At 36.7% G+C, this 25,950-nt stretch overlaps 1 protein-coding gene across 20 annotated transcripts in view; it reads left to right on the top strand.

Annotated features, from left to right (window-relative positions):
- LOC123684747 (protein turtle) overlaps positions 1-25,950 on the top strand; it is a 216,420-nt gene that overhangs the window by 144,333 nt on the left and 46,137 nt on the right. For 15 of the 20 annotated variants that reach the window (XM_045624167.1, XM_045624166.1, XM_045624161.1 and 12 more), the window contains 2 exons: positions 1,042-1,175; positions 8,206-8,357. In XM_045624167.1, the coding sequence (XP_045480123.1) occupies positions 1,042-1,175; positions 8,206-8,357 (286 nt within the window). The remainder of the gene's footprint in view (positions 1-1,041; positions 1,176-8,205; positions 8,358-25,950) is intronic. The other 5 variants (XM_045624162.1, XM_045624165.1, XM_045624155.1 and 2 more) reach the window with 3 other exon arrangements.

Below are 25,950 nucleotides of genomic sequence, written 5' to 3'. Positions count from 1 at the left end.
AGTACTAGTATTGAACTCAATTTTTTTCGAAAAAAGTAATGGTTCGCCACTGAAATATTTCAAAATAACAATCATTCTTTAATTCTTCGTTCAATTCGTGACAAAAAATTTCTTTTGCCTTCTTATTTTCATATAGGGCGCCATTTTTATGGAAAAAAAGTTAAATGAGTGGGCTACTAGCGCCGGTACTACATAATGTGTTGAAGTAACGGCAAATACTCGTTAAAATGTTTTATTTTTTATTTTATTTTTTTTGATAAAAACATCATCCCATACGAAAAAAAGACAGGATTCACGAATTGAACGAAGAATTGAAAAATGATTTTTAGTTTGAAATATCTCAGTGGCGTACCATTTTGTTCTTAAAAAAAAATTGAGACACCCTGTATTTCGGAAAACGAAGTATTTGCGGACAAAAGTTATATAACAAAAAGTCACTGCCGGTGTCAAGGTTGAAACAGTAAAGCGACTGTTTCAAGCGCCTCTTTTCGATGGGCGGCAATTTAGGCCAGTTTGTGGCCGCCCTTTCATATTTCTGAAAAAATATAGTCTTGATTCTTAAAAACAACATGAAGTTGGTCCGCTTTGCTGCGTTTATCAACATTCCCTGCAATAAAATCTCCAAACCGTCTTTACTAAGCCGCCTGTTTAATAAATAACACATGACAACCCAACCAATATAAACAGCATTCACGTGTCACGTGATTTTCTAATTTTTTTTTCGAAGTTCTTCTTGAATTTTCTGTTTATATGGTTTCGCAATCCACTTGAAATTCTTAAAGATACTTTAAACTGTTATTCTCCATCTAAATGCAAAATTTCATCTTTGTCGAATTCGTGGATTGAAATTATCAAGAATGCTAAATTTCGGATGGCCATATTTACGGAACCCCTAGTCGTACTTTACCCAACCGAAGATAGAACAGACTCGTCATCAGTGAGTCGAGAGCATTTCCAGCTCAAAATTCAAAAACAGACAATATGACGAAATTTTGTTCAAAACTCGGGACTACTGAATTATGATTATTCTTTTTTTTTCAGGTGCTGGTTTTCAAGATGCCGTGCACATTACCGCGATCCTGGGTGAGTCGGTGGTCTTCAACTGTCACGTTGAATTTCCCGAAGGTCACCCAGTGCCGTACGTGTTGCAATGGGAGAAGAAGGTAGGCGACACGGTAGGATTTCAACCTCTCTATTTCTCTATGGTTGCTATGTGGTTGGTATGACTCTGCGCACGCCCGGTGCTCTCAGTGGCGGCGCGCGCAGGGTCCCATTTTCTTCTATGCTCTCGCTCGAAACGTAGCGAAAGGCTTGTTTACACTATTTACACACCGAACGATGCATATTTATGTGGGAAATAGAAGTACTTTTCAAATACACAATCGCGTATTTGATGTGTTGCAATTTTTGTATTTAACGGTCGTTAAGTAAGTAAAATAACATTGGGAAAGCGTCAAAGCGGATATCGAATTTGCGTTGTGTTGTGTTTTCCCTTTTCCTATCCACAGAATAGGGAGGGTTCTGATCGATAGATTCGGCGCAAAATTCTAATTGGCCAGCCGTCATAAATATGCATCGTCTGATCCAAATGAATTATCGACAATTTCTGTTCTGTGGCATTTGATAAAGTGCTAACCTCAAACCCATTCCATTGTACGCTTGTGCTAGATTTATCGCTGGCATGGCTTTGGTTCTTTTTTTATTCCTGTGCTTCTTCCTCTGAACGTTCTACATTCCCGAATAAACCCGGTTGTTTTTCGTTTTGGTGTTTGTTCCATGGAAAATCGAAGAAAATGACAAAAAAGTTCTTAATATGCGTATTCTATCTTTAGATTTCTTGTTCGAAATTTCCGTTAAGTAATGTTAACCGTTTGTCGAAATCAAGGAAAAGTAGAAGCAAAAAAGACTATACAGGGTGTTTCCTAAACATGCGGCAAAAATTCAGGGGGTTGTTCCTTGGACTATTCTAAGAATATTTTGTCCCTTGATGATTTTTGAAAAACCTATTTGTTTCGAAGATATAGGGGAAATAAAATTTCAGATAATAACATTTTATTATGAAAAATTACATGAAAATTCAACTCAACCTACGAAAACTGTTGAAAATGACCACCTCTAGCCAGCATACAAGCATCCAATAAAAAAAAAAAAAAATAAAAAATGTTAATTGCTAATACATCACAAAACGAATTCAAATGAAAACCGTGTTTAATCTGTATTCCTTTACCATCTGCACTTATCAATTTTTAGTCAAAAAACTGGCCGTTTTTAGTAATTGGAATGTTGTTAAACAAATTTAAAAATAAATTGTACCTACTTAGTAAACACAGTGCGGTACGCATTTTTATTTAAACTATTATTAATTTTAAAAATATGAAAAATGTTGTTCGCCCTGTATCTTCGAAACAAAGAGGTTTTTCAAAAATCATCCAAGGACAAAACATGCTTAAAATAGTCCAAGGAACAACCCCCTAAATTTTTGCCGCATGTTTAGGAAACACCCTGTAATTCAAAATGAGAGCAAAATCTTCTTATGTAGTAGGGCTCTAAGGGTATTTTTGGTCAAACAAAATTATTCGTTATAAGTTTTTCTCAGTGTATTTAAGAGATTGTGTAATATCTGTGAGAACAGATCTGATGGTATGAGATTTTGGTTCGGTATTGAAAAGTAGTTGTATTGCCTTCTCATGACAGTAATGAACACAAAAAATGAGAAGAATTATCCAATTTGGTGCAGTTGTTCGGACGTGATGTTCTTACATAATATCCATAGATCTTCTTTTATATACAGGGTGTCTCATTCAAAAGTTCCCACCCTCAATAACTCAACAACGAATCAGAATTTATGAAAACACTCGGACAGGTCGATTTTTTATGACAAAACAGTATTAGTAAAAATTTACGGTTTTGCATCGGTCAGCTCGAGTTTACGCTTTGTAAGCTCGACATGACGTTTTGCATCGGTCTGACCCTGTTTACGTTAGGCATCGACCAGTAGAAATTATACGATCAATTAGAACATCTATGTTTCATTTAGTTTTATTGGTACCATAATTCCATAAAAGAACACCCTGTAACTTTGTGAATATTCGCTTTCTAGAACACAAACAACAAGTTCATACAAATTTGAATCCATGCATACATTTGTGCTACAAAACTACCCACTTTTCCTATTCAAATTCCTAATGGGGTTGCAACCCTCTCCAGGGGATTGCTTGTAGACACAAGCTTTGTATTCTAGATCATGTCCCCCCTGTCATAAAAAATCGACCTGTCTGAGTGTTTTCACAAATTCTGATTCGTTGTTGAGTTATTGCAGGTGGACACTTTTAAATGAGACACCCTGTATATAGATTTGGTTTCTTGGGTAGGAAGCACTTCACTATTGATCTGAAATATTTTCAGCGTTGAGGTGATGCCGCTCATATCAAAAAGTACTTACAACTTCGATAATTCAAATAGAACATCCTTCATATTATATCTACGAGAAGTATTTCCGTAAATTGTAAACTAATGAGTTTTTTAATTGGGTAATAGACAAAAAAGGGCCATTCAACTAAAAACAACCATTGGTCATGTACTTCTATATATTTCGGTGCATACAATTTGCTCCTTCATCGGGATGCTAAAAAACATAAAATCTATATTAATAAAAATATAGGTTAATAGACCTTATTATGTTCTTTCTAACAATTTCAACTTTCCTCATCCCTTGCGAATTTTAGATATAGTTCGTAGGACATCCTCGTTGAGGAGAGTCTTCAGCTTCCTCGGTGGCTTAGTGGTTAGAGCATCGGACTAGTTATTCGGCAGTTGCTGGTTCGAGTTCCGCTCGGGGAAGTACTTTTTCCAGAATTGAAAAATTTTTTGAATGTCGTGAAATTAATTTCATATATTAACAAAGAGACATTAAAACCATTACGTACGTATAAAATCTACTCTTAGAGCCTCACGTGAACATCATTTTCAGCACCCTTTTCAGTTTTTAGCATCTTGATGAAAGAGCAAATTGTATGCACCGAAATATATAGATGTACCTGACCAACGGTTGTTCTTTTTCTTTGCCCAGTACCAATTAAAAATCTTATTAATCCTTTATATTTTTTTTTTTCGATTTTTCGAGGTCTTTTGATTATTGATGCGTGGGATATTGGTAATCCATACTAGAAATTTCAGCTTTCTAGGATTCCATGTACCTTCAATGTTCAATTGAAGCTGTGTTTTATATACAAAAAAAAGTAAATCAATGAATTACTCGAAAACCGCTAGAGATAAAAAAAGGAAGTTCATACGGAAATAATCAACAGGCTACGACAAACCGAAAAAAGGTATAATATACAGGATGTTCTATTTTAAATATTGAGTTGTTACTTTAGATGGATAGAGCAGTGGTTCCTACCCGAAAAAACAAATTTTCAATAAAATCGCACCATCCGTTCTCCATAAATGTCTAGATAAGTCAAGTCAGATGTGTCCTCTTCGAGATTTTCCCTACGCCCCCTCAATCACAACATCAACAAATGTTCGCGAACTAGAAAACCATTAAGTTCACAAAAACCGCCAACAAAACTGCTCCCAAACACTCCGAACTCGCAACAATCGTTCCCTCGAAAAAAACAATTCCGACGATGTTCCAGATGTAAATATCCTTGCAACATACGGCCGTTCGGCGTTCGCAGGAAACCGACACCGCAATAATCTGCTTTGCGCATCGCGCCGTCATACGCGAAAGGTGTATTTGCGCCAGGCATTTGCATAAAAACGATGAAGGTGCCTTCTGGGGGATTTATTCGGAATTTAGGGACCTGGGCCGAGAAACTTTATAAGCCGTCTTGATGCCGGGAAAAAGACAACGTACCGAATTTCGATCGTGGCAAGATGCCGTCCGGTGTGTAATTATCGTATTACGAGTTCGAGGAAGAACTTTGCTCGTTTCGAATCCGAGCTTTCGGACTTTACTGTTGGCTGTACTGAAGTGAAGGGACGGTTTTTCTTCAAATTTTAAACGACGTACGATTAAGGAGTTATGACTTTTTGGATATGTCATCGTCAATTCGACGTTTGACTGTCAATTCGTGAGTTGACAGATTGTCATTTATATATGGTATGGTCCGTATATCGGCGAGAATTTCAGAGCGGTTACTATCATAGAAGTTTTCGATGTTTCAGGTCACCTTCTTCGTATTTACTCAAATCTTCTTTTTGTTTAACGTCCGGAATTTAAATTCCCTACGCCTCTTCTTTGATTTATCCTATTTTCTACTGTTGTCTGATCAGGAGACTTTCTTCCCTAACTTCATGTCACTTTTTTCTTCTATTTAGTTATTTGAAAGAGGTATTTCCTCTTATCTGTCATTCTTATTTTGATTTGTAGTATCTTTCTTAATTCCTTATTCTCGTGCTCTTTCAGCGTCTCTATTGTCTTCTTTCTTTGTTTGTTGACTATTTCCTCAATAGTTTCAATTTTCAGTTCTTCTCTGATTTCTTGGTTGGTTTCATACCATGGGACGCCAACCGCTGTTCAGATTACTGAATTTAGCGTTCTTTGCAACTGATCCTTATTATTGTCTTTTGTATTATACCAGGTAACTCCTGCATACGTAATGCTTGGTGTTGGCACTATTTTTATTATCTTCAGCTTGTTTTCTAAAGAAAGTTTACTTTTAGGATTGAGCAGCGGGTTCAGTCTCCCGTGCAATTGCCTTGCCTTTTTTCTGTTTTCTTCTATCTGTTTGTTGAAATTCATTCTTTCATCCAGTATTACTCCCGGATATTTTGCTTCCTTTTTTCATTTTATCGTCTGGTTTTCTATTTTGACGTTTTCTGCTTTCTCTTTCTTTACTATTGTTCCTCCGAAGTAGATTGCAACTGTTTTCGATGTATTCACTTTGAATCTCCATTTCTTGAAGTATTCCATCAGTTTATCTAGGTCTATCTGTAACTGCCTAGTAATTGTTTTCCGCATTCTACTGTGATAGTATATGGCAGTGTCATCTGCAAACTGGGGTATCTCAAATCCATTCATTTTCGGTATGTCTGCCATGTATAAGTTGAACAGCAGTCCTATCACCGATCCTTGGGGAACTCCGGCTTCTATTCCTCTAATCGTTGACCTGGTACTATCGATATTCACCCTTAATTTTCTTTTTGCCAGGTCGTCGTATTTACAGACCGCTTGACACTTGTCATTGGTCAACCAAAATCTTTGACGGAATTTTGGAGGTTATAAATGGTTGATCTCTTTTGAAAAATTTGTAACAATTAGAAGTTGTTAATGGCTCTGAAGGGTAGTTGTATCATAATTAAAATAATAAAGTTTTTGAGTGTGGGATGTCATGGAAAATGTTCATAAACAATAATCTGAAAATTAAAATCACAACTGATGCTGAGCAGAATAGGCGTGGTTACCGAGCCTAACCAGAATAAAAGTACGGTTGCTCTGGTGACATAATACTCACTGAAGTTTAAGGAAATAGTCACCGCTTTTTGAGGAAATTGATATACAGGGTGTGGCGTAATTAATGGATAATCCTGTGCTGGCGAATAGGGGAGGCCATGGCCGACTAGAAAATGTTAAGTTATGTCCAGTAAAAATATTATAGTTTTCGAGATATCGGACAATTTCATTTTTTTCTAAAAAGTGCAAACATGAGGATTATCATACTTTTTTTCTCTTGATTAAGCAAGATGGTAGGAATTTGGTAGTTTATCTCATGGTACAGCTATTTGAGAGTACAATAAAAAACAATGCCCAAAGAAATAACAAGATTTGTGATCACAGCAATGAATTTAGTGAGTAAAGGTGCACTTTTTAGAAAAAAATGAAATTGTCCGATATCTCGAAAACTATAATATTTTTACTAGACATAACTTAACATTTTCTGGTCGGCCATGACCTCTTTTCGCCAGTACAGTATTATCCATTAATTACGTCACACCCTGTATAAGGACAACCAACTTACTAACTATAGTAACCAAGGTGATATACGGACCATACCCATAGTAGGGCATTCAAAATGTCTAAAATACTGGTGTATTTACTGATTAGATTTTGTTTGAGAGAATTTTGGCGACTCGGTTAGACATGGGTCCCTTTCCTCTTTTATTCCTTGAGTGGCGCTATACAAAGGATTGACCAATCAACGGCATCAAATGGAAATTTTCATTTGTTTTGTCAAAAATCGTTGAGCTTGTTATTATTATTTTGAACTGAATCAAGAAATACAGGGTGTGGCACAACTAGGAATAAGGACTTTTTAAAAAAGTGTAAGAGATATTAACAAAAATGACGAAAGCACTGACGTGGAGTCAGGAGCTCGTTAATTCATACGCCAATTGCGCCCTTGAGGATCACCTAATTGTATATATTTCTTTCAGCTTCTCCAAGGTAATAAATAGTATCAATTTGTTCCTCTAATGTGTAATTCATGGTGGCACTTGAGGTTTAATGAAAAATTACGGAGTAAATGAAAATATGTTGAAAAGTTGAGATCCGACTGGCAAAAATTCAAGGCATGCCATTTAAATGAATGGTCTGACAATTTTTAAAAATTTCAGTGCCTTTCGCAGTGAATATGCAGAAAATTGGAAACTTCTCAGGAATCAAAAAAAAAACTATCAATTATATCCAACAGTTTAAAAGATATGATCTCAAGTTCAAATCATTATATCCTCGGAATTTGACGAAAAAATGGCCTCCGTCAAATAGTACCTCAGATAAATGATGACATGTAGGGTATTTCGAAATCAGAATTTCATGGAGATTATAATAAGTATGATATAAAAAATGAAAATGTTTCACCAATTGCGGACAAGGCTGTAGAGTCAACAGTATTTCTAGGTTTTCATATGGAACGTACACTCTCCTTTTAAAGCTTTCTTCCGCCCCCCAAACCCAGCCCACCCCCGCATGACAAGAACAATAGATCATCATTGTACCCTCCAAACTCCCTAATATCCGTCACAAATGCATGTGCCTTTTTCTACTGTGTGTGTGTCGTCCCCCCGAAAGGCAGTCTCGACGCCACTGCGGTGAGGACCTCCGTCCGCCGCAAATTTCCAATAAAAACGTCAAATGTCATCTTCCGCCGCCCTCCCATAAATCACGAGGGGGTGGGGGAAGGGGGTGCGTAACCCCAAGACCTTTCGGGGGCACGACACACGCGTCTTGTTCGAGCCCACGCTTCATTTGGACCTTTTCCGAAGGGACAGGACATACCGATCTACATATGGTACGAGAGCTACCCGACGCACAGCGGCGAGGGGTACGAGGGGAGGGTGTCCAGGGTGTCCCCCGACTCCCCCTACGGGGCCGCCTCGCTCAACCTGACGAACATCAAGGAGTCGGACCAAGGATGGTGAGTACAATTTTTTCTCTATTTCAGTATCGTAACTAGAGAAGAGCAATATTTCACAAACTGTGATTTAATCACTGATAGCAGAATGTCACAGGTAGTCACGGTTCTGAAAAACGAATACAGAGCGTGACGGGATCACAGTTTGAACAATTCACAGATCTTTTCAGGGCATATCATCGTCCGTTGCAATCGTATATTATGAAGGCAGCCTGATGTTTTTATTGCTTCGCAACCTTTTTCGACTAACATAATTGCATATTTTTATGACAATCCCAGCATCGTAGGCAACTTCGCCTGCTTTAGGAAGTATTTTTGTAGGACAAGTTAAACAATAAATACTTGCTACAAACAAATAATAACTACTGAATGACTGCATAATTGGTGGTGGCAATAAAATTCTAATTTTATGCTTATCTTTGATAAACAACCCCAAAGAAATTCTTTCTATATTGAAGTTGCCGACCGAAGCAATAAATGGTACTCTGTATTATGAAAAATAAACGAAAACACGTCAGACACATAATAATGATAGGCGAAGGAATAATAACTGGCGAAAGACCAGCAATCTTTGGGCTTTCTTCACAAAAGTTGATGTTAATTATGCTACTTGTATTTTATGCAAGTTGAAATTTTCTTTCAAAACCACCTCTTCAAATTTGAGGAAACATTTGAAAAATCGATATCCTTCTGTTACGTTCCTAACTAAATCTGAAATAAGGAAAAGAGTTGAAAATGTAAGAAAAATGGATGTTTTCATGATAATTTTTCATTAATTTTGCTTTGAATCATAAGAGTGACCAATTCGAGTTGCAAAGATAAACGAACTAAGGTTTGGGTAATTCATACAAATATTAATAACAAGCAACCTCAAAAGTGATCACGTCACGCTTTAATTTCACTGATATCATAAAGTAACGTTCACGTTTCACAACGTGATCTAGAAATCACGGTATCGCTCCTCTCTAATCGTAACGAGTTCATTACAGTACTAAAAAGTGTGCAGTAATTGATAATGAGTGATATCTCACTAACTGTGAATCACTGATATCTCCGAATCACAGGTAGACACAGTTCCTCGCCTGTGATGAACAACGTGAATCGTGATCAAAGTTAACAGCTGTGATCGCGAGACGTGCAAACTGATAAAGGTGATATTCCTATATCACCGTTAAAATAACAAGTGGGATTTCGAACTTCGCGCCTTATTGACATTGTCAGTGAATCGTGATCACAGTTTACAGCTGTGATCTTATATCCTACTCGCCTAGCCACTCAAACCGTGATCGCGAGACGTACGAACTAATAGAGGTGATATTCCTATATCACCGTAAGAATAACACGTGTGATTCGGGACTTCTCGCCTTATTGACATAGTCAGTAATGATTTTATTGCTGAAAATTTCGGATGATTCAGCAACATTGACTTCAAAACTCCCATTTGTTTTCTCCACGTGATTCTGCATAATATGTGATGACTGAAATTGATCTGTTATCAACACTCTAATTACTAATTACCCAGAAAAAGCGGTTGTATCAAAGGTGGACCCATACCCGATTACAACAAGACAAAGACCTTTACTTGGAAAAAAAGAGAATCACAAGGCAAACTATAGCTAATGCGAAGAGAGAAATGTGGGATAGAAAATGTCAGGAGATCAACATGCTCATCGGTGGTAGAAAATGTTCAGAGTCATGGAAATTTATTAAAAAAATCAGATCTAATGGAAAAAATTCTGCGAACATCCAACTTATACCGACAACAAAGTGGATTGAACACTATGAGAAATTGCTCACAGAGGATAGAGATCAATACCTAGCAACTTCGCCAACAGAAGTATCTATTGTCGGCGAAACCGTCAGCATTGATGTTGCCATAATTAAAAGAGCTGTGAAAATGTTAAAAAATGGTCGCGCTGCAGGCCCGGAAGGGATTCCAGCGGAGTTGATCAAGAGCGGGTCTGATAAACTTTTTGAGATGATCGCCTGGTGTATGAATCAATACTTAAACGGTAACCCTATCCCGGAAGAATGGAAGGTCGCTCACATAACATCAATTCATAAAAAGGGAAATAAATTAGATTGTTCGAACTATAGAGGCATATCGGTTACTAGCACGCTTAGTCGACTTTATGGGAGAGTTCTGCGAGACTTGATTGAGATTGAATATGGAGAACAGGAGGAGGAAGAGCAGTCAGGTTTCCGAGCTGGAAGATCTTGCGTGGATAACGTCTTTTGTTTGAAACAAATCATAGAGAAAAGATCAAATACTAATATGGAAACTCACCTTTTGTTCGTGGATTTGCGGAAGGCGTATGATACAGTTCCCGTTAAAATGTTATGGAAAGCACTAGAGGAAACAAATATCAGTTATACTTTAATAAAAGCACTGAAAAATCTCTATGATGGATCGACATCACGAATAAAAATTGGTAACAACGTGTCAAGGAAGTTTAACGTAGATAGAGGTTTACGCCAGGGATGTTGCATCTCCCCGACACTATTTAAGATATATGTAGCAAGAGCACTGAAGCAATGGAAGAAAAAGTGCAGCGGAATGGGGATCGATTTGGGAGAAAAATGCTTATACACTCTCCAGTTTGCAGACGACCAGGTCCTCATAGCGAATGACAAAGATGATTTGGAATATATGGCTCGAAAACTGCACGATGAGTATAAAATGTGGGGTCTAGATATGAACACCGAAAAAACGAAATACCTGCCAATAGGAGCTCCGCCACAGAATATTCAGTTAGAAAAAGAAGAAATTGAAACATGTGCCGAGTATACTTACTTGGGGGTTGAATTTGACTCAACAGGAAAAGACGACAAGGAAATTAAGAAAAGAATAACCCAAGCCAGACGAACCATAGGCTGTTTGAATGGAATATGGTGGAGCTCTGATATTGGTAGAAAACAGAAATATACCATCTATGAGACCTTTGTCAAGAGCGCTCTAATATATGGCGCAGAAACATGGAGAATAACGGAAAACAACAGGAGGAAGCTCGAAGCGACTGAGATGGATGTTTTTAGACGATCTGTAAGAGTATCCCGAAGAGATAGAGTCAGAAACGAAGACATCAGGCGGCGTATGGGAGTGGATGGATCATTAACAACAGATATTGAAAGAAAACAGCTAGTGTGGTATGGACATGTACAGAGGATGAATGTGGACAGACTGCCAAGGATGACCATGCACTGGATACCACCAAACCGCAGGAAGCGAGGAAGACCCAAGAAATCATGGAAGGAAGGAATAACCAAGGCTATGAGTGATAGGAATCTAAGAGAGGACCAATGGAACGATAGGAACGAGTGAAAGTTAGGCATCGGACAACGTCGCCGGACGTTTTAAAACCGATTATATATATATATATCAACACTCTATTATTTGACATTGTCTAATTTGGATCTTTTGTACAATTGCAATATTACTCGTCAGATTTTTTTTTTTTAATATCCTCTGACAACCTCACTTGGTTCCCATCTTCTCAGCTTTTGCTGATCTATTATTAATATATCCACCAGAGTTTGGTGATGTTCTTCTCGGAAACTGGCGTACAAGCTCGGATTTTTGGGATTAAGATATCTAGCAATTTATTCAGTTATTTAAAAATGGAAGTGAATATCACAAGATGAACTGTGTATGTACATTTCCTGTAGAAAATGTAATACATAAGGTAGATGAATAAGAACGTTCCAACCGTGCTCACGGAGCTTCTGGCGAGTCCCTCCTATCTATGTGTATGGCATGGCGTTTTCCTGATGGAACACAATTCCTCTCCTATCGGCCAAAGCTGACCACTTCTGGGTGATTGCTTCCTTCAGACGGTCCAATTGTTAACAGTACAGTTTCGAATCAAAAGTTGTACCGTAGGGGAGCAGCTCGTAGTAGATAATTCCCTGCCAATCCCACCAGACACATAACAAAACCTTCCTGGCCGTCAATTCTAACTGGGCTACCGTTTCCGCCGGCTCACCACGTTACGACCACGACCGTTTTCGCTTGACGTTGTCGCAAGTGATCCACTTTTCATCACCAGTCACCAACCGTTTCATAAATGGGTCGATTTTGCAGCTACTCAGCATTGATTCGCAAATGGAACTTCGGTTCATGAGGTTTTTTGCGTTAACTCATGTGGTATTTATTTATTTATTTATATAAGCAGGAATAAATAAATAAATAAATACCACACGAGTTAACGCAAAAAAACCATACATCGAGCTTCTTCTTGTGACCAACTTAAAGCAAATGGTTCCAAACGATTTTTAGTGTAATCTTCAGCTCTTGGACAGTCAAAACTGTGCTCACATGACGCTCGGACTCACCAATATCCATGATTTTATTGACATTTTCGTCAATAAGCCTTCCATTGCGCATTGCATCTTTGACACCAAGATTGCTCTTGATTGGCTATTACAGTATCAGGACCATAAACACGATTTACATTTTCACCTTTATCGAAGGAAAACTGTAAAATAAAGCGTATTTTCCCTCTTCTGGTATCCATCTTTGACGCCCGCTCAAACTAAACTGAGTCAACTAATCACAAAACTGTCACAAAAGCTTTGGTAGTACGAAATATCATCTTTCTAACGCCATCTGATAGAATCCGATCGGACTTATACAGATAACTGGAGCCATCTCTTGGAAAATAATTTATTTCTTTTTACTACACCTAATGAATAGTAGGAGATTCGCGTTATATCAGCAGCGGTTTTTATACATTTCATATTTGTGTAAATTTGTGATATAATATCTCAAGTATGGGTATCAAGATCCTAACATCGCCTCTTAAATTTTTTCCATGTGCATACTTTTCGCAAAACGTGTATAGTAGATCCAATGTCACTTGTCCATAAAAACGCTTGGCCCAGATGTCCCTTTGAAGTTGATACCGCGATCCGCTAAATACCGTGGTTTATATTGAAGTAATTTTAGGCAATAAATCCACTGGTCCCTAAGGAATTTCTGTGAACTTGGACAACCTTGTTTATATATTTATATATTCTTTTGAGAAAGAGCAATACAAAATATTAATTTCAAACAATCAAGCATATGTGTCGATGAATCTCAGTATTAGCAGAGGATATGTAACGGGGCATCATACATTTCAACGTATGATACAAGAGAACAGATAAAAACCTCAGCAAAAACCCTGTCTCCCCGTATCGGTGTAGTGACTGGTTTGTGTAAACGTTTACAGACTAGGCTGACATAATTTATATTGAAGGACTTCCTCTTCAACCAAAACAAAATTTTCTTCATCCTCTCTTTTCGGTTGACGACTCTATAATTTCCAATTGGATCCTAAAACAAAAAAAAAAAAGAAGCAGAAAGGAGTACTGAATATTAGTTTTCATTATATCGATTTGAAGTTCACTATCCATTCTAAAAAAGAATCTGAAACTGAATGGATAGCTTGGAAACCATCATGAAATTTATAAATCGGACAATCGTTCACCAAGTGGTCAATGGTCTCTTCTACACCGCACTCACATAGTGGGCTATCAATAGAATGCCATTTGAAGAGGGTACTATTACAACGACCATGACCAGTTCTAAGTCGATTTAAAATACACCAAATTTTCCTAGGAAGATTGAAACCTAGAACTTTTTCTGAAGGATCAACGATAAGACTTTTGTTGAAGACGTTAGAAGAAGTACATCCCGAACGCCAAATTTCCTTGTCACTTTCATTGGATTCAAGGAAGGTATTAGTCCATAAAGGTTTGCGTGATTTCAATCTAGCAGTTCTATAATCTGGGAAATAGGATACAATTGGAAATGAGTTCAGGTAGAAATGAAATGTATCCCAAGATTTCTTGACTGCAACCTGTCTACGAATATGAGGTGGAACTATATGTGATAGCACCGGTAACCAATCTAAAGGAGTAGATCTAATAGTCCCACTAATAATTCTCATAGAAACGTCAAACTGTGCATCAATTTTATGAACATGAGCACTATTGAACCAAACAGAACAACAGATTTCAGCAGCAGAAAAAACCAAGGCCAAGGCTGCTGTACGAAGAGTGTTGGCATCAGCACCCCATAAAGATCCTCCTAATTTTTGGAGGATATTATTCCTCAACTTCAATTTCAAACGCAAATTTTCTAAGTGAACCTTGAAATTCAAAGAAGAATCAAGTTTAACTCCAAGATATTTGGGGGCAAAATTATGATTCAAGACGGAATTATTGAAAGTTACTCTCAATTTTCTGTGTTTTTGTTGCTTATTCAAATGGAAACAGTATACTTCTGTTTTATTTGGAATAGGTCATAAGAGCCACTCAAGAAAATAATTTTCCATAATTTTTAGATCTTCATTGAAATATTCTGTCTTCCATCAAGTGACTTTGGATATACTATAATTGAATTAAGCCAAATTTACTCCAAGCTGATCTCAATCTCTCTGAGAAATGTGGAGACACATCGTATACTACTCCTCCATTGAATGTATAGATTATTCAATGCGAACACCCTGTATATCCATCGAAAACATACGAAAACTCGGCAATAATCTACAAACAGCCTCTCTGTCCTCTCAAGCCGACAAAATGGAAAAAACAGTAGCATCCCTTCGCAAAAGACTCGGCGGCGGCGGCCATCTTACCCCCACCGCCCCTCGTCCGAAATATCGCCATCGGGGTCACGTGTGCGGCAAGCCGTTCGCCCGCGACTCGACGCCCGGAATAATAATATTTATGGCGCAAAGAAAAGCGACAGCGTATTGTCCGGGAAAAAAGGAAAACAATGAGGAGACGGCACGGAGGCCTTTGCCGACGCCCGCCGTCCCCGGGGGACGGCCGAGGCGCTCGCAGCCGCCCGAAAACGCCCGCCCTGTCGAAAATTCGGGCGTGCATACACGAGGATTCGGGTTTCGCCAATTATCGTATCGATTTCGGACAAAGGGATGATGAGGGACGCCAAATGTAGGTGGGGTTCTGTAATTAAACAGGGGTAGGAATCGCGGGTGGCGGTGGAACTGCATGTTTCGAAAATTACAGAAATGAAAAAATAAATTCATGCAATACTGACGATTTTCTCTTTTGATGTGTAGTATATGTTAAAGTTTATAATACATTATTTCTACCGAGTACCGTGGTTCTCTATGACAAATTCCATCAGATGTTTTTGTGTTCTGTATCTGTGATCTTTCCTAGTTGACAGTTTATACAGGGTGTTTCATTTTATACCGGACAAACCTATATATTTATTTATTAAATTATTTACAGACAATAATCCATTTTACATATTGACATATAATAATCAACAACATTTCTGAAAAAAAAATGTCAAAAACGAAAAGAACAAAACAGCATATATATAAAAACACCTCAAAATTACTTTTCCATTGAAAGATTGAAACATGAAATAGATCTATCTCCACCGATCCAGCAGCTCGCAATGCTCTGTCAAGAGGATTATTCATTGAGTAGTTGGTTCTGCCAAATTTTATGTTGAATTGTTCCCAAGTTCTGAGATTTTTTTTGGGGTATATTCAAATTTATTTTTTGTAATTGTGCAAAATCTTATACAGGATGTTTCCTTGGGAAACGGAAATACTTCACAGGTGCATAGGTGGCACCAAGGCGGTTCTGGAGATACCCCATTTATTGGGTCTTACTGTCTTCATAGCCGAGATACAGGCTGTTTTATGAATTTTGCCCGTTTATTTCTGAGGCCATATCAAACGAATCACCCGGTATATTTTCTTCATATTTGGCAAATATGTTCCTAATTGAGAGCCGAAACATATCATGCAATAACCGCCTTGAAAATCCAGGTCCAGGTTAACAAAAAATGATGAATCGTTTGAATCTTCGAAACAACACCCTGTACATCGGAATTTTGAAAATCTGTTTTAATTTTCGTAAACATCACTAAAAATTAAACTGAGACGTGTACTTCAAATTTTCGAGCAGACTGTTTGACTGCACAAATTTTCAACGTAAAAAAACTTGGATACATGAAAGTGGTTTGAAGTAACATTTAACAATGAATTATCAAAAATATTGAATCCATAATTATTTCAACATGACTTTATAATTCATTTTTCATATTGGTTTTCCTTTTTGAAGCTGTAGAATATTTCAGTTTCCATTAATTGAGGATTGAGTTGCAATAGGTTGATATCGTATATTTTGAAACAATTATGAACAAAAAAACATAATAACAAAATAATTAGAAAAATAACTACAAAAACGGCTCGAAATGTCCTCCACTTAAAATCTGAACATTTTCTTGCTCGTTTCAGAATATCTCGAACTGAAAACTCGAAAACTGATTACTTTGCTTGCCTGGTGGTTCTTAAAATTCGAAACTCTGTGATACTTGGAATAAGAGAGATAGGCCAAACATATGTTATATATTCGAAATCAGGGGAAAAAGAGCTAGTCAAATATAGAAAAATATACAGGTTGTTCCATTTGAAAAAATGAAGTTGCAATCAATATATTGCCCACTCTGTATATTTTTCGCTTTGTGAAATCATTTTATAAAACACTAGTCGATTTCGTGAAACTTTTGTAGAAAACATTTTTTTGTACCTCTTTTAGTAACAAAGTTAAAGGGGGGTCAAATTATGGTGAAAAACCTGGTACATTCCCTTAATGGAAAAGACACTAAATCCCTGCATATGTCTTTTTAGATAGCCGATCATTCTAAAAGATTTCGATGATATATACTCTATGTGCTCTGCGATACTCAAATCAACATCCAGCAAGACTCCAAGATCTTTGACTATACTGACCGACCTCAGCAGTCATGGGTTCACTTTATAATCGAACAATATCATTGTATCAGTTATGGGTAATTGAAGAAATTAACGAAATCAATGAAATACTCTGTATCTTGAATGAAGAGAAAAAGTTCCTTCAAATAAAGATTATTCTGACTCTACTACCTTCAGCTTCCGCCCATTTACCAATGAATTACCCTGTATACATAACACTGATGTTCAGTATGGGTATGCTGGTTTCTAGATGCTTTCCTCAGGGCGTTCACCTCAAGCTCGTCTCCGATTCCATGATTAACAATAATAGGATTTGCGTAATTAGGGCTGAATCGAAATAACTGGATTGAAACTATATGTAGAAGGGTATCACATAGCTCTTAATCAGAGAGAATTAATAGAGCCATTTCCATCCTAGGAGCACCTTCTGTTAATATTTGAATAAATTTTTTTACAAAACTTCTATATTCAGATCTCGGGCGTAGCGCACAGCTGGAACTACCTGTACCATACCATTTTTTTCTCGTTAGAAGCAAGTTTCAAAAGATTCGTGTAAATATTTGGGAACATGGAGGTAAGTCTGGATTGATATATTTAATAAATAATATATAATTGGCTAACACCTGCACCTGGTAATGAATGAATAAAATACAAAAAGAAAAAGAAGTACGATTTCCAAGTGTGTAATATCATACGATATTAATTAACTATCTGGTTAATGTATCAACAAAAATGCTATCAACATAACCATGGTCAAACAGAAGATTTCCACGCTATTTCAATAATTTTCAATATTTCAACATTTCAATAAGATGCCTGCTATTTCGTTTGTTCGTCATCTTGGGTTGAGCTATGCGGTACTGATGATCCCTAATAAGGGTGAAACCGGTATATCGCTACTCTCCCTTGATGACATGCATTCTCCTTGGTTTACTTTCGATTATGATTCCTTTGAAATAGCGTGGAAATGTTCTGTTTGACAATGGTTATGTTGATGGCATTTTTGTTGATACATTAACCAGATATTTCATTAATATCGTATGATATTACACACTTGGAAATCGTACTTCTGTACTTTTTTTTTTGTATTTTCTTCGTTGATACATTTAAGATCAAGTGACATTTGTTATTATCTGAAAAAGGGATAACGAGTCTCGTATCTAGGATATTTCTTCATTTATGGATGAATCCATCCTTATAACTGAGATATTAACTTTACATTTCTTTTGAATAAAAGCCTATTTTATGCGACGGATACAGAAAAAGAAGTTAATAATCAACCAATAACCAATGAAATTAAATCATTTATTGTCATATGAAACAATTTCACCCAATAACACTAACAAGACAAAAAAAACATAAAACTGATATTTGCATTCATATTAACCACTAAGACAACACGATTGAGTTCGCCAACTTCCAATTCCAAATCAAAACGTATGCTCAAAGTAAAACTAAGTATACATGCGCTAATCAAAGAAACATTCCCAGAAATACAACATACAATCACAAATATATTTGGGGAATATTTATGGATTTTAGCTGCGAACGAGAATATGAATTGAATGAACATAGGTGCTTAGAAGAATTGACGTTGATACTAAAAGATTCGGTGGTCAATATGAGAAAGAAAGACGGGACCAAATATAAAGAAGCAACGGTAAAGACAGTTTGGAACGTTTTGTGCAAACTCTTGCAGAAGAGTACTATAATGACTATAGCATTTTGATTGACCCGTTTAAAAATATAGTATTTACATCAGCTCGAGATGCCCACGATGCAATGGTAATAGATCATTTATACAGCAACGAATCTAATGTTTAGTTCAATTTTTTTGTCAGAAAATTTTCCGCCGAATATCCTTCAAGCATTGACAAATGCCTTAAAATTATATGAAAAATTTCTCGAACTCGTATCTTGGTACTTGTTGCCAAGTAACTAGCTTTCGATTGTCATAAAATTATCAAAAAAAAAAAAAAATTCTTCTCCACGAAAACTGGTTTATTTAGCAAGAACATGAGAACAAAAATTCGGTTTGTTCGAATGTTTTTGCCTCAAATAAACAAGATTATTTTTTTCAACACTCTAAATGTTCAATATTCTCGGGTGATGGATTGAATCTATTTGTGTTCATTTCTCAATAAAGCTTGAAGCATTTAAGATTTCTATAATGACAAATTCAAAATAAAATTTTGAAGTTTCAATGTAAGCAAGGTATTATCGATGAGGAAGCAGTATTATCAGTATGATCCCGAATGATTGGTTAGAATAATGCATTGCTATAAGTCGAAACCACCAAAATGTCAGATTTTAAGATGTGAAAAAAATAATCTCGTCTATTATCAGTGTTCTGGGGATATCACTACTTCTAACTTTCCACGATTCACATTCACAATATCTCAAGCTATTGACGAACATAATTCTAAAATTCTAACAGAATTAATATCCCGCCAAGCGTAAACTCAAATAGTTAATTTCGAGGCTGCTCCACGTACCAACAATAGTCTGCAGCCTCTTCAACCACCATAAACACTTAATCATTAAATTTCTTCATTGTACTATAAGAGGATCAGGATGATGCTTATGTAGGCATCTCAATTTACTTCGAAAGCCGATTATGATTCCGTTCTGAGTCACCGAGCATCTTGTATACGTGCCACGAAGTGTACAAGAGATGGGACCGATGGGGTGGAAGAATATTTTCCATGGAGGGAAAGAGTAAATATTTGGTCTTCGGTTATATGAGGGGATGAGTCTTTGGATCTGACCGGATATCGAATAGGATAATTTGAAAGGGAGGATTGTGATCTATGAAGAGGAAGAATGATTTTTTCGATCAATATTCACGTGGAAATGTTTTCATATATTACTAACCTCGATATGATTTTCGTAATGAGAAATAATTTTATCTTCGACTATTGATACAAGTTGTGAAAAAGTAACGATTAAAAAAATGAGTCGTTTGTCGAGAAATGTTTATATAATGAGGAAAATGGTTGTCAATATAATTTACTTACATATTTTGAACGATCTAATACAATTGTTGGTACAGCAATGGGATGTAGTCTCACTTTAGCCTTTGGAGTTTGATCAAAACAATCATCAGCAAAATGACGAGAGCATAAATAACTTTGAGTTTTAGGAACAAATTCAGGCTCATTTATAAAATGAATCCATGCCGCTCTCCTGCTTTCGTCTTTTGGAAACCTAAAGCAGGAAAAAATTAAAATCGTGAAAATAAAATACTTCTATACTAATAATTGATAATTATTTTTCCTTTGATGTCCTATAATCAATATTTATTTACAGAATAACGCAATTAGCTTGTAATATGATGAGAATGAAGAAATAATAAACCCGAAAAATGTAATAAGAAAATGAAATCCTTGTCTTACCCTATGATACGCCTATGGCATTTGTTGGTTAACTTTGACAGCACGAAACGCTAAATTTGACTGAGAATTGAATCATGGAAGGTCGCTAATGGGGGATTTCCGTTCACCAGTTTTAACAAAGGAATATCGCCTTATGCTATTTCCTGGTATTCTATGTTATAAGGAAACAACCCATACTCTTTCTAATGGTTATCTGAATTACCGGGACCTTCGCCATTTTGTAATTTTTGAAGATGCATATCGGATGTTCCAAGTCCTAGACAATATCTAGCTTAGTTGGCAAGATAATCAAGAAATTGCTTTGAATAACATCGAAGTACCTTTCGAATTATGTATAAAAAAGGATCTTACATTTGACAGCCCTGTGGTAGCTAACCCTCACTTTTTATTTTCAAATGGCACCCCCTGTATATTGTCAGTGAAAATTGCGTGTCATTCTATTTGGAATACAACGACAGCACATACTTGGTATTTTTTCTGTAATAACAATAAAAACATAATTATTTTTTATTATCTTGTCAAATGAGCTAGATATTGCCTGTATACGATAACTTGGGGACCCGGTATACGTAAACGGAATACAATATTTCCTTTCTTTTATTTTATGTAGATTTTGAACACATGAAGATTCATCGACACTATTCAAATGCCTTGTTTGGCTTTTGGATCCTTAACCTTTCTTTAATCCATAAACCTTATTAAACGGCTCTGAAATAGATGTGACAATTTTATGTATTCTGCTTGAATTTTCTATGGTTTGGATGACGCATCAACACTCGAAATTGCTAAACCATATATGCTCGCGAAATCTCAACCCGAATGAATCTGTTGTCATGAAAATATTTGTAATTTCTTTTCCAATATTCTTCTTGAATTTCTATAGTTCTGATGATGTGATCAATTTGTAAATTTGAACGAAGCTTGAACTAGATAATTTTCACGTGGTTGTGTGTTTAAGGAAATCTTACGTTTTCGACATATTTCGTAGATTTGCGCTGATCCCAGACTCCAACTAGTATAACATATTATTCTTAGTTATTAAAGCACTTCATACCGAAGCAGATCTCACCATACCAAATGTTCTGAACACAATCCAGTCTGTTCAATTATTTTGGTCTGTATGGAAATTCATCTTCACTTTCAATCACTAACTAAATCAATTTTCCCTCCGTTTCAACAAGAACATCCTACAAAAGCTCATATGCACATTCTCTCAGAACTAACATAGTGCACGTTAATTGCCAAAGACAGCGTGTTCGCTATCCAAATTTTCTCCTAGCAAGCCATTATCTGAAGGATGCTTCCAGCCAACGTCGATGGATATTCAAAGCACATTCGCTTCTGCTTCAACAACAACGATTTTCCAGAGAGTTGTCGAAGATGTCTACAACGGCAGCATAGAGATCGTGTATGAGCCAATGAAGTGTGTACACATTCGATATACGCTCAAGTGGACGCCAAGAAACTGCAGAATTGACTCTTGAAGTTACACGAGGTTCTTCATGTGGGCTTGTTGGGTTCGAACTTGACTGTGGTTTCGAAGAAGGGTGAATATGTGGAGAGACAAGTGGGGAGTAGTTTATTGTTTTTAAAAAAAAAAAAAGAAATTATTTTATACGATATTCTACTTATATGCATGTGTGCGTCCTTTTGAGGTTGCTTTTAAAACACTCTTGAGCACACATCCTATAAACAGCTGGAATATATTCTTGCTGAAAGAGGGTTCCTGATAACCTCAATTATGTTATACCCTCACGCCAGTGACTCCTTGTGATTTCAATCCATCTATGTACCAAATGGATATCATAGGGTAAAAATATAGGCACGTGGCTGGGTAAGAGGGGATTCAAATATTCTACTATATTTGAAGTGAATACGCACTTGATTTTCGTTCTAATCTGGACACTGAATACACACTGGCAAAATTAGGGGAAAGGAAAAGTATGGTTTTATTAAAAACACCCTGTGGAGTGATTCGTTGAGATTATTTATGAATACTCAAATGTAGCCTCGTCTTTTCTGAACACCTAGAAATTAATGTTTTAAATCACAAAGCTCTTGAAATTATTTTCAATTGATACATTTTTTATATTATTAATACTCCAAACAATAAATACCAATTAAATCGTACAATCTGCAATTATTTACCCTTCATGTGAGGATGAACGCACCTAAGTACTAACTTTGTGTTGTGCTCTCTACCCTTCATTCGGGGTGTTCAAAGATATATCAAGAATTAAACATGACTGGCCGATATTAAACACACTTATTTTGTTTATATCCAAGCTAAATAATTTTAATAATAATGATAAATAATTGTAATAATAATAATACGTCTGATGATCCTTTGAGCAAAATATACAAACAAAAATAGATATATAAAGGGAGAGGGAGAGAGAGAGGGAACTCGAGAAGAAAAAAATAAGTTACTACGCTCACAGCCACATTGTATCTACCAAATAAGTTGAAAATTTTTCTATTGAGGACGATAAAAGATTTGATTGAGTTTTTGTATATACTGAAATTTGAAATATATTTTTTTTCGGTAACTGGTAGGAGATTAAAAAGTTTGGGGCCGTGATAGAAAACACATCTCTGTGTGTGACTCTTCTTGAAGGATGCTAGAGTTAAGCATGAATTTGTCACGAAGTTTTTCTTTTTTTTCTTGAAGAACAGATTTCTTCTTGAATACCTTGACTAAACACTGGTTTATATAGAGGTCTCACCTTCAGTAAATGAGTTTCTCTATACAGATATAGTCCGCAGGAAACAATATCGGTTTTCTAAACAAAATCTTCAATATTGTGTTCTGCGTCACTTGGAGGACGTTCAGGGAATTATTGAAGGTACCACCCCAGGCAGCAATGCAGTATCTCATTACAGACTCCGCAAGAGAGTGATATATTGTAACGTTACAATTGCCCATGAGACTCTAAAGACTAATTTCTAGGGGTGGTTTGGTTTATTTGGCAAAAAAACTCCTACCCAGGTTTTCACAAATTTAATAAAATTAAAATATACAATGATCGATCCTTTCCACTCTAAACAAATAATGAAATAGAAACTTAACTTAAAACGGTTTCAAATGAGTTACTCTGCTATTAGGATGGAACCTCTTCTGTATATTATTTTCAGCCTTCTGAACACCAGATCTTATCAGGAAGCTATAGAGTACTCCAATCCCCATTCTTTCAGATTCAGGAACTAAAGTGGTTTAACGTACGTACTATTCCAAATTCTGTATCTCAAGGAAGTACTTCTTGATATTTTTCAATCCCAAGAGAGGTTTCTGTTGTTCCCATCCCACGGAAGGTGTTTCGAGAAAATGAACAACGATATTAGAATATGTTAACAGAATTTACAACTCCTTCTCGGATTTCTAACCAAGAAATTGCAAAGAAATCATTACATTTATTATCAAATAAACCTGAGAAGGAGTTTTGTTGAAATTGTTTGAGACAAAAAGAATCCTACCAAACCTGAAATACTTTTCGACAAGATGAATGACTCCAAAAAAAAACTACTGTTTCAAATTAAATTTATTCGTTTTGGTGAGATCATTACTTGTTGAATACAAATATTCATGTTAACACTTACCGAGAATCCCGACACAATTCTCGCCGATAAATTAGACTCCAAATCTCAAATTAAATTAATAATGACTGAAATCTAAATCTTAGGTACGCATCGTTGCTGAAGTCTATTGAAAATCTCTCAGAAGATTCTCTCTAGATCCGCGCATCCGCGCTCCGACCGATGGTACACGATCAACTGACAAATTACCGCGTCTTCGAAAATTCCAGTAGCGTAACATGGACCGAAGCGTGCAAAATCGTTGCAATATATTGGTCAGATTTTTGTTCTCGAGGATGTTTCTCAATTCGTAGAATTTCCTGATCAATTGCTTGTGTCGCTTCACAACATAAGTCACATGTTCATCCCATCTCATATGCTGATCAACAATCACCCCAAGATACCTGATCATTTCCGTCTTCTCGATACCTGGACAGTTGCAATTCATTGAGTCAACACTGAACCAAAAGTGTACATAAATTCCATGAAATGTTATGTAATTGTATTGGATGATTTCATTTGTCATTTCCCAACCGATGAACAGAAACACCAATACAATGATATTCCGATTAATCGAAATCGAATAATTGTTATCATTGAATCAAACAACAACTTCCATTAAATCGATTCAATGTTCATTATTACAATGTTTGGTTCATTATTCAATCAATTGTACTTTGTATCAATATTGTCGGAAATAGTTTCACAGTTTTATAATACTACTTATTTGAAAAATCGAAAATAAAAAATGTTATTTCGAAAGAAATTTTCTCCGCAAAAAATATTCAAAAAAATGTGAGTCTCCGTCGCCACCATTTTTTCCATAAGAATCCCATTATCTCATGAACCGTTGAGTTTTCACCCAAGGTATGGCATATTGCTGAAATTGTCATCAAAAAAGCTATATAGATGCAATAATATACTGGGTGGGCCCTTTGGAATGAGGAAGTAGTAGTAAGTTTCCGGGAAATTTTAGAGATCTGAAAGTATTTTAGGGAGAAAGAACAGTGTCTCAAACCCCAACATGCAAATTTTCAGCACAAAATTATGATTAGTTGTCCATAAACGTCTAATAGTCCATCGCGGTGAATCACCCTGTATTGGTGATTCAATATTATTATTATTATTTGAACTGGGGTCGTTTTGCTTCGGTTTTACTTTTGTTCACTACCCTACTCATTCATAGAAACCCAGGGAGGTCGTCGACGACGTTAATAAAATTGACAACCTCCCTAGAGGCCTTGGCCATTACCTCTCTGGTATCCAGGACCGGCTTGCCCATGTGAATGGTTCTTAGGCCAGCCAGCTCTGGACACTTGCATATCAAGATCCACAGAGCCTGCAAATCTCGTCTGCTGACTTACCCATACGGTACAAATGATGTTTGTACCGACAGTGCCCCGTCAGCGGTCCCACCATCACCCGAAACTCTGCTCGCGACAGCTTCAGAAGCTTTCTGGTGTAGGTAGGTGAAATCTTCAAGAATTTCTTTGCCTGAGCAAGTCTAGGAGTGTTAGTCCAGTGGAATGTCCTACTGTTCAACTCCCATAGCTGGACCGCAGCTTTGTATTGGTCTTTTCCTATCCCACAGAAAGGCTCAGGTCCAGCAGGTCTTAACCTTGATGCACTTTTTGCAAGCTCATCCGCTCTCTCATTTCCTTCAACCCCACAGTGCCCTGGTACCCATAGTAGAGTCACCTTATTTCCTCTGGCCAGTTGCTTTATGGTGTAACGACACTCCCAAGTCAGCAGAGACCTCTGACAGCACGATTCCAGGGATCTCAGCGTGGTTTGGCTGTCCGTGGTGATGTAGATATGCGCCCCCTTGAGGTTCATTTTAAGACACTCCTGGGCGCATACATAAACAGCCATTATCTCGGTCTGTAG

The sequence above is a fragment of the Harmonia axyridis genome, chromosome 7 (assembly GCF_914767665.1).
Source record: "Harmonia axyridis chromosome 7, icHarAxyr1.1, whole genome shotgun sequence".
In the NCBI taxonomy this organism is placed as follows: Eukaryota; Metazoa; Arthropoda; class Insecta; order Coleoptera; family Coccinellidae; genus Harmonia; species Harmonia axyridis.
The sequence above is the reverse complement of the archived record's forward strand: the minus strand, read 5'-3'. Positions and strand labels throughout refer to the sequence as shown.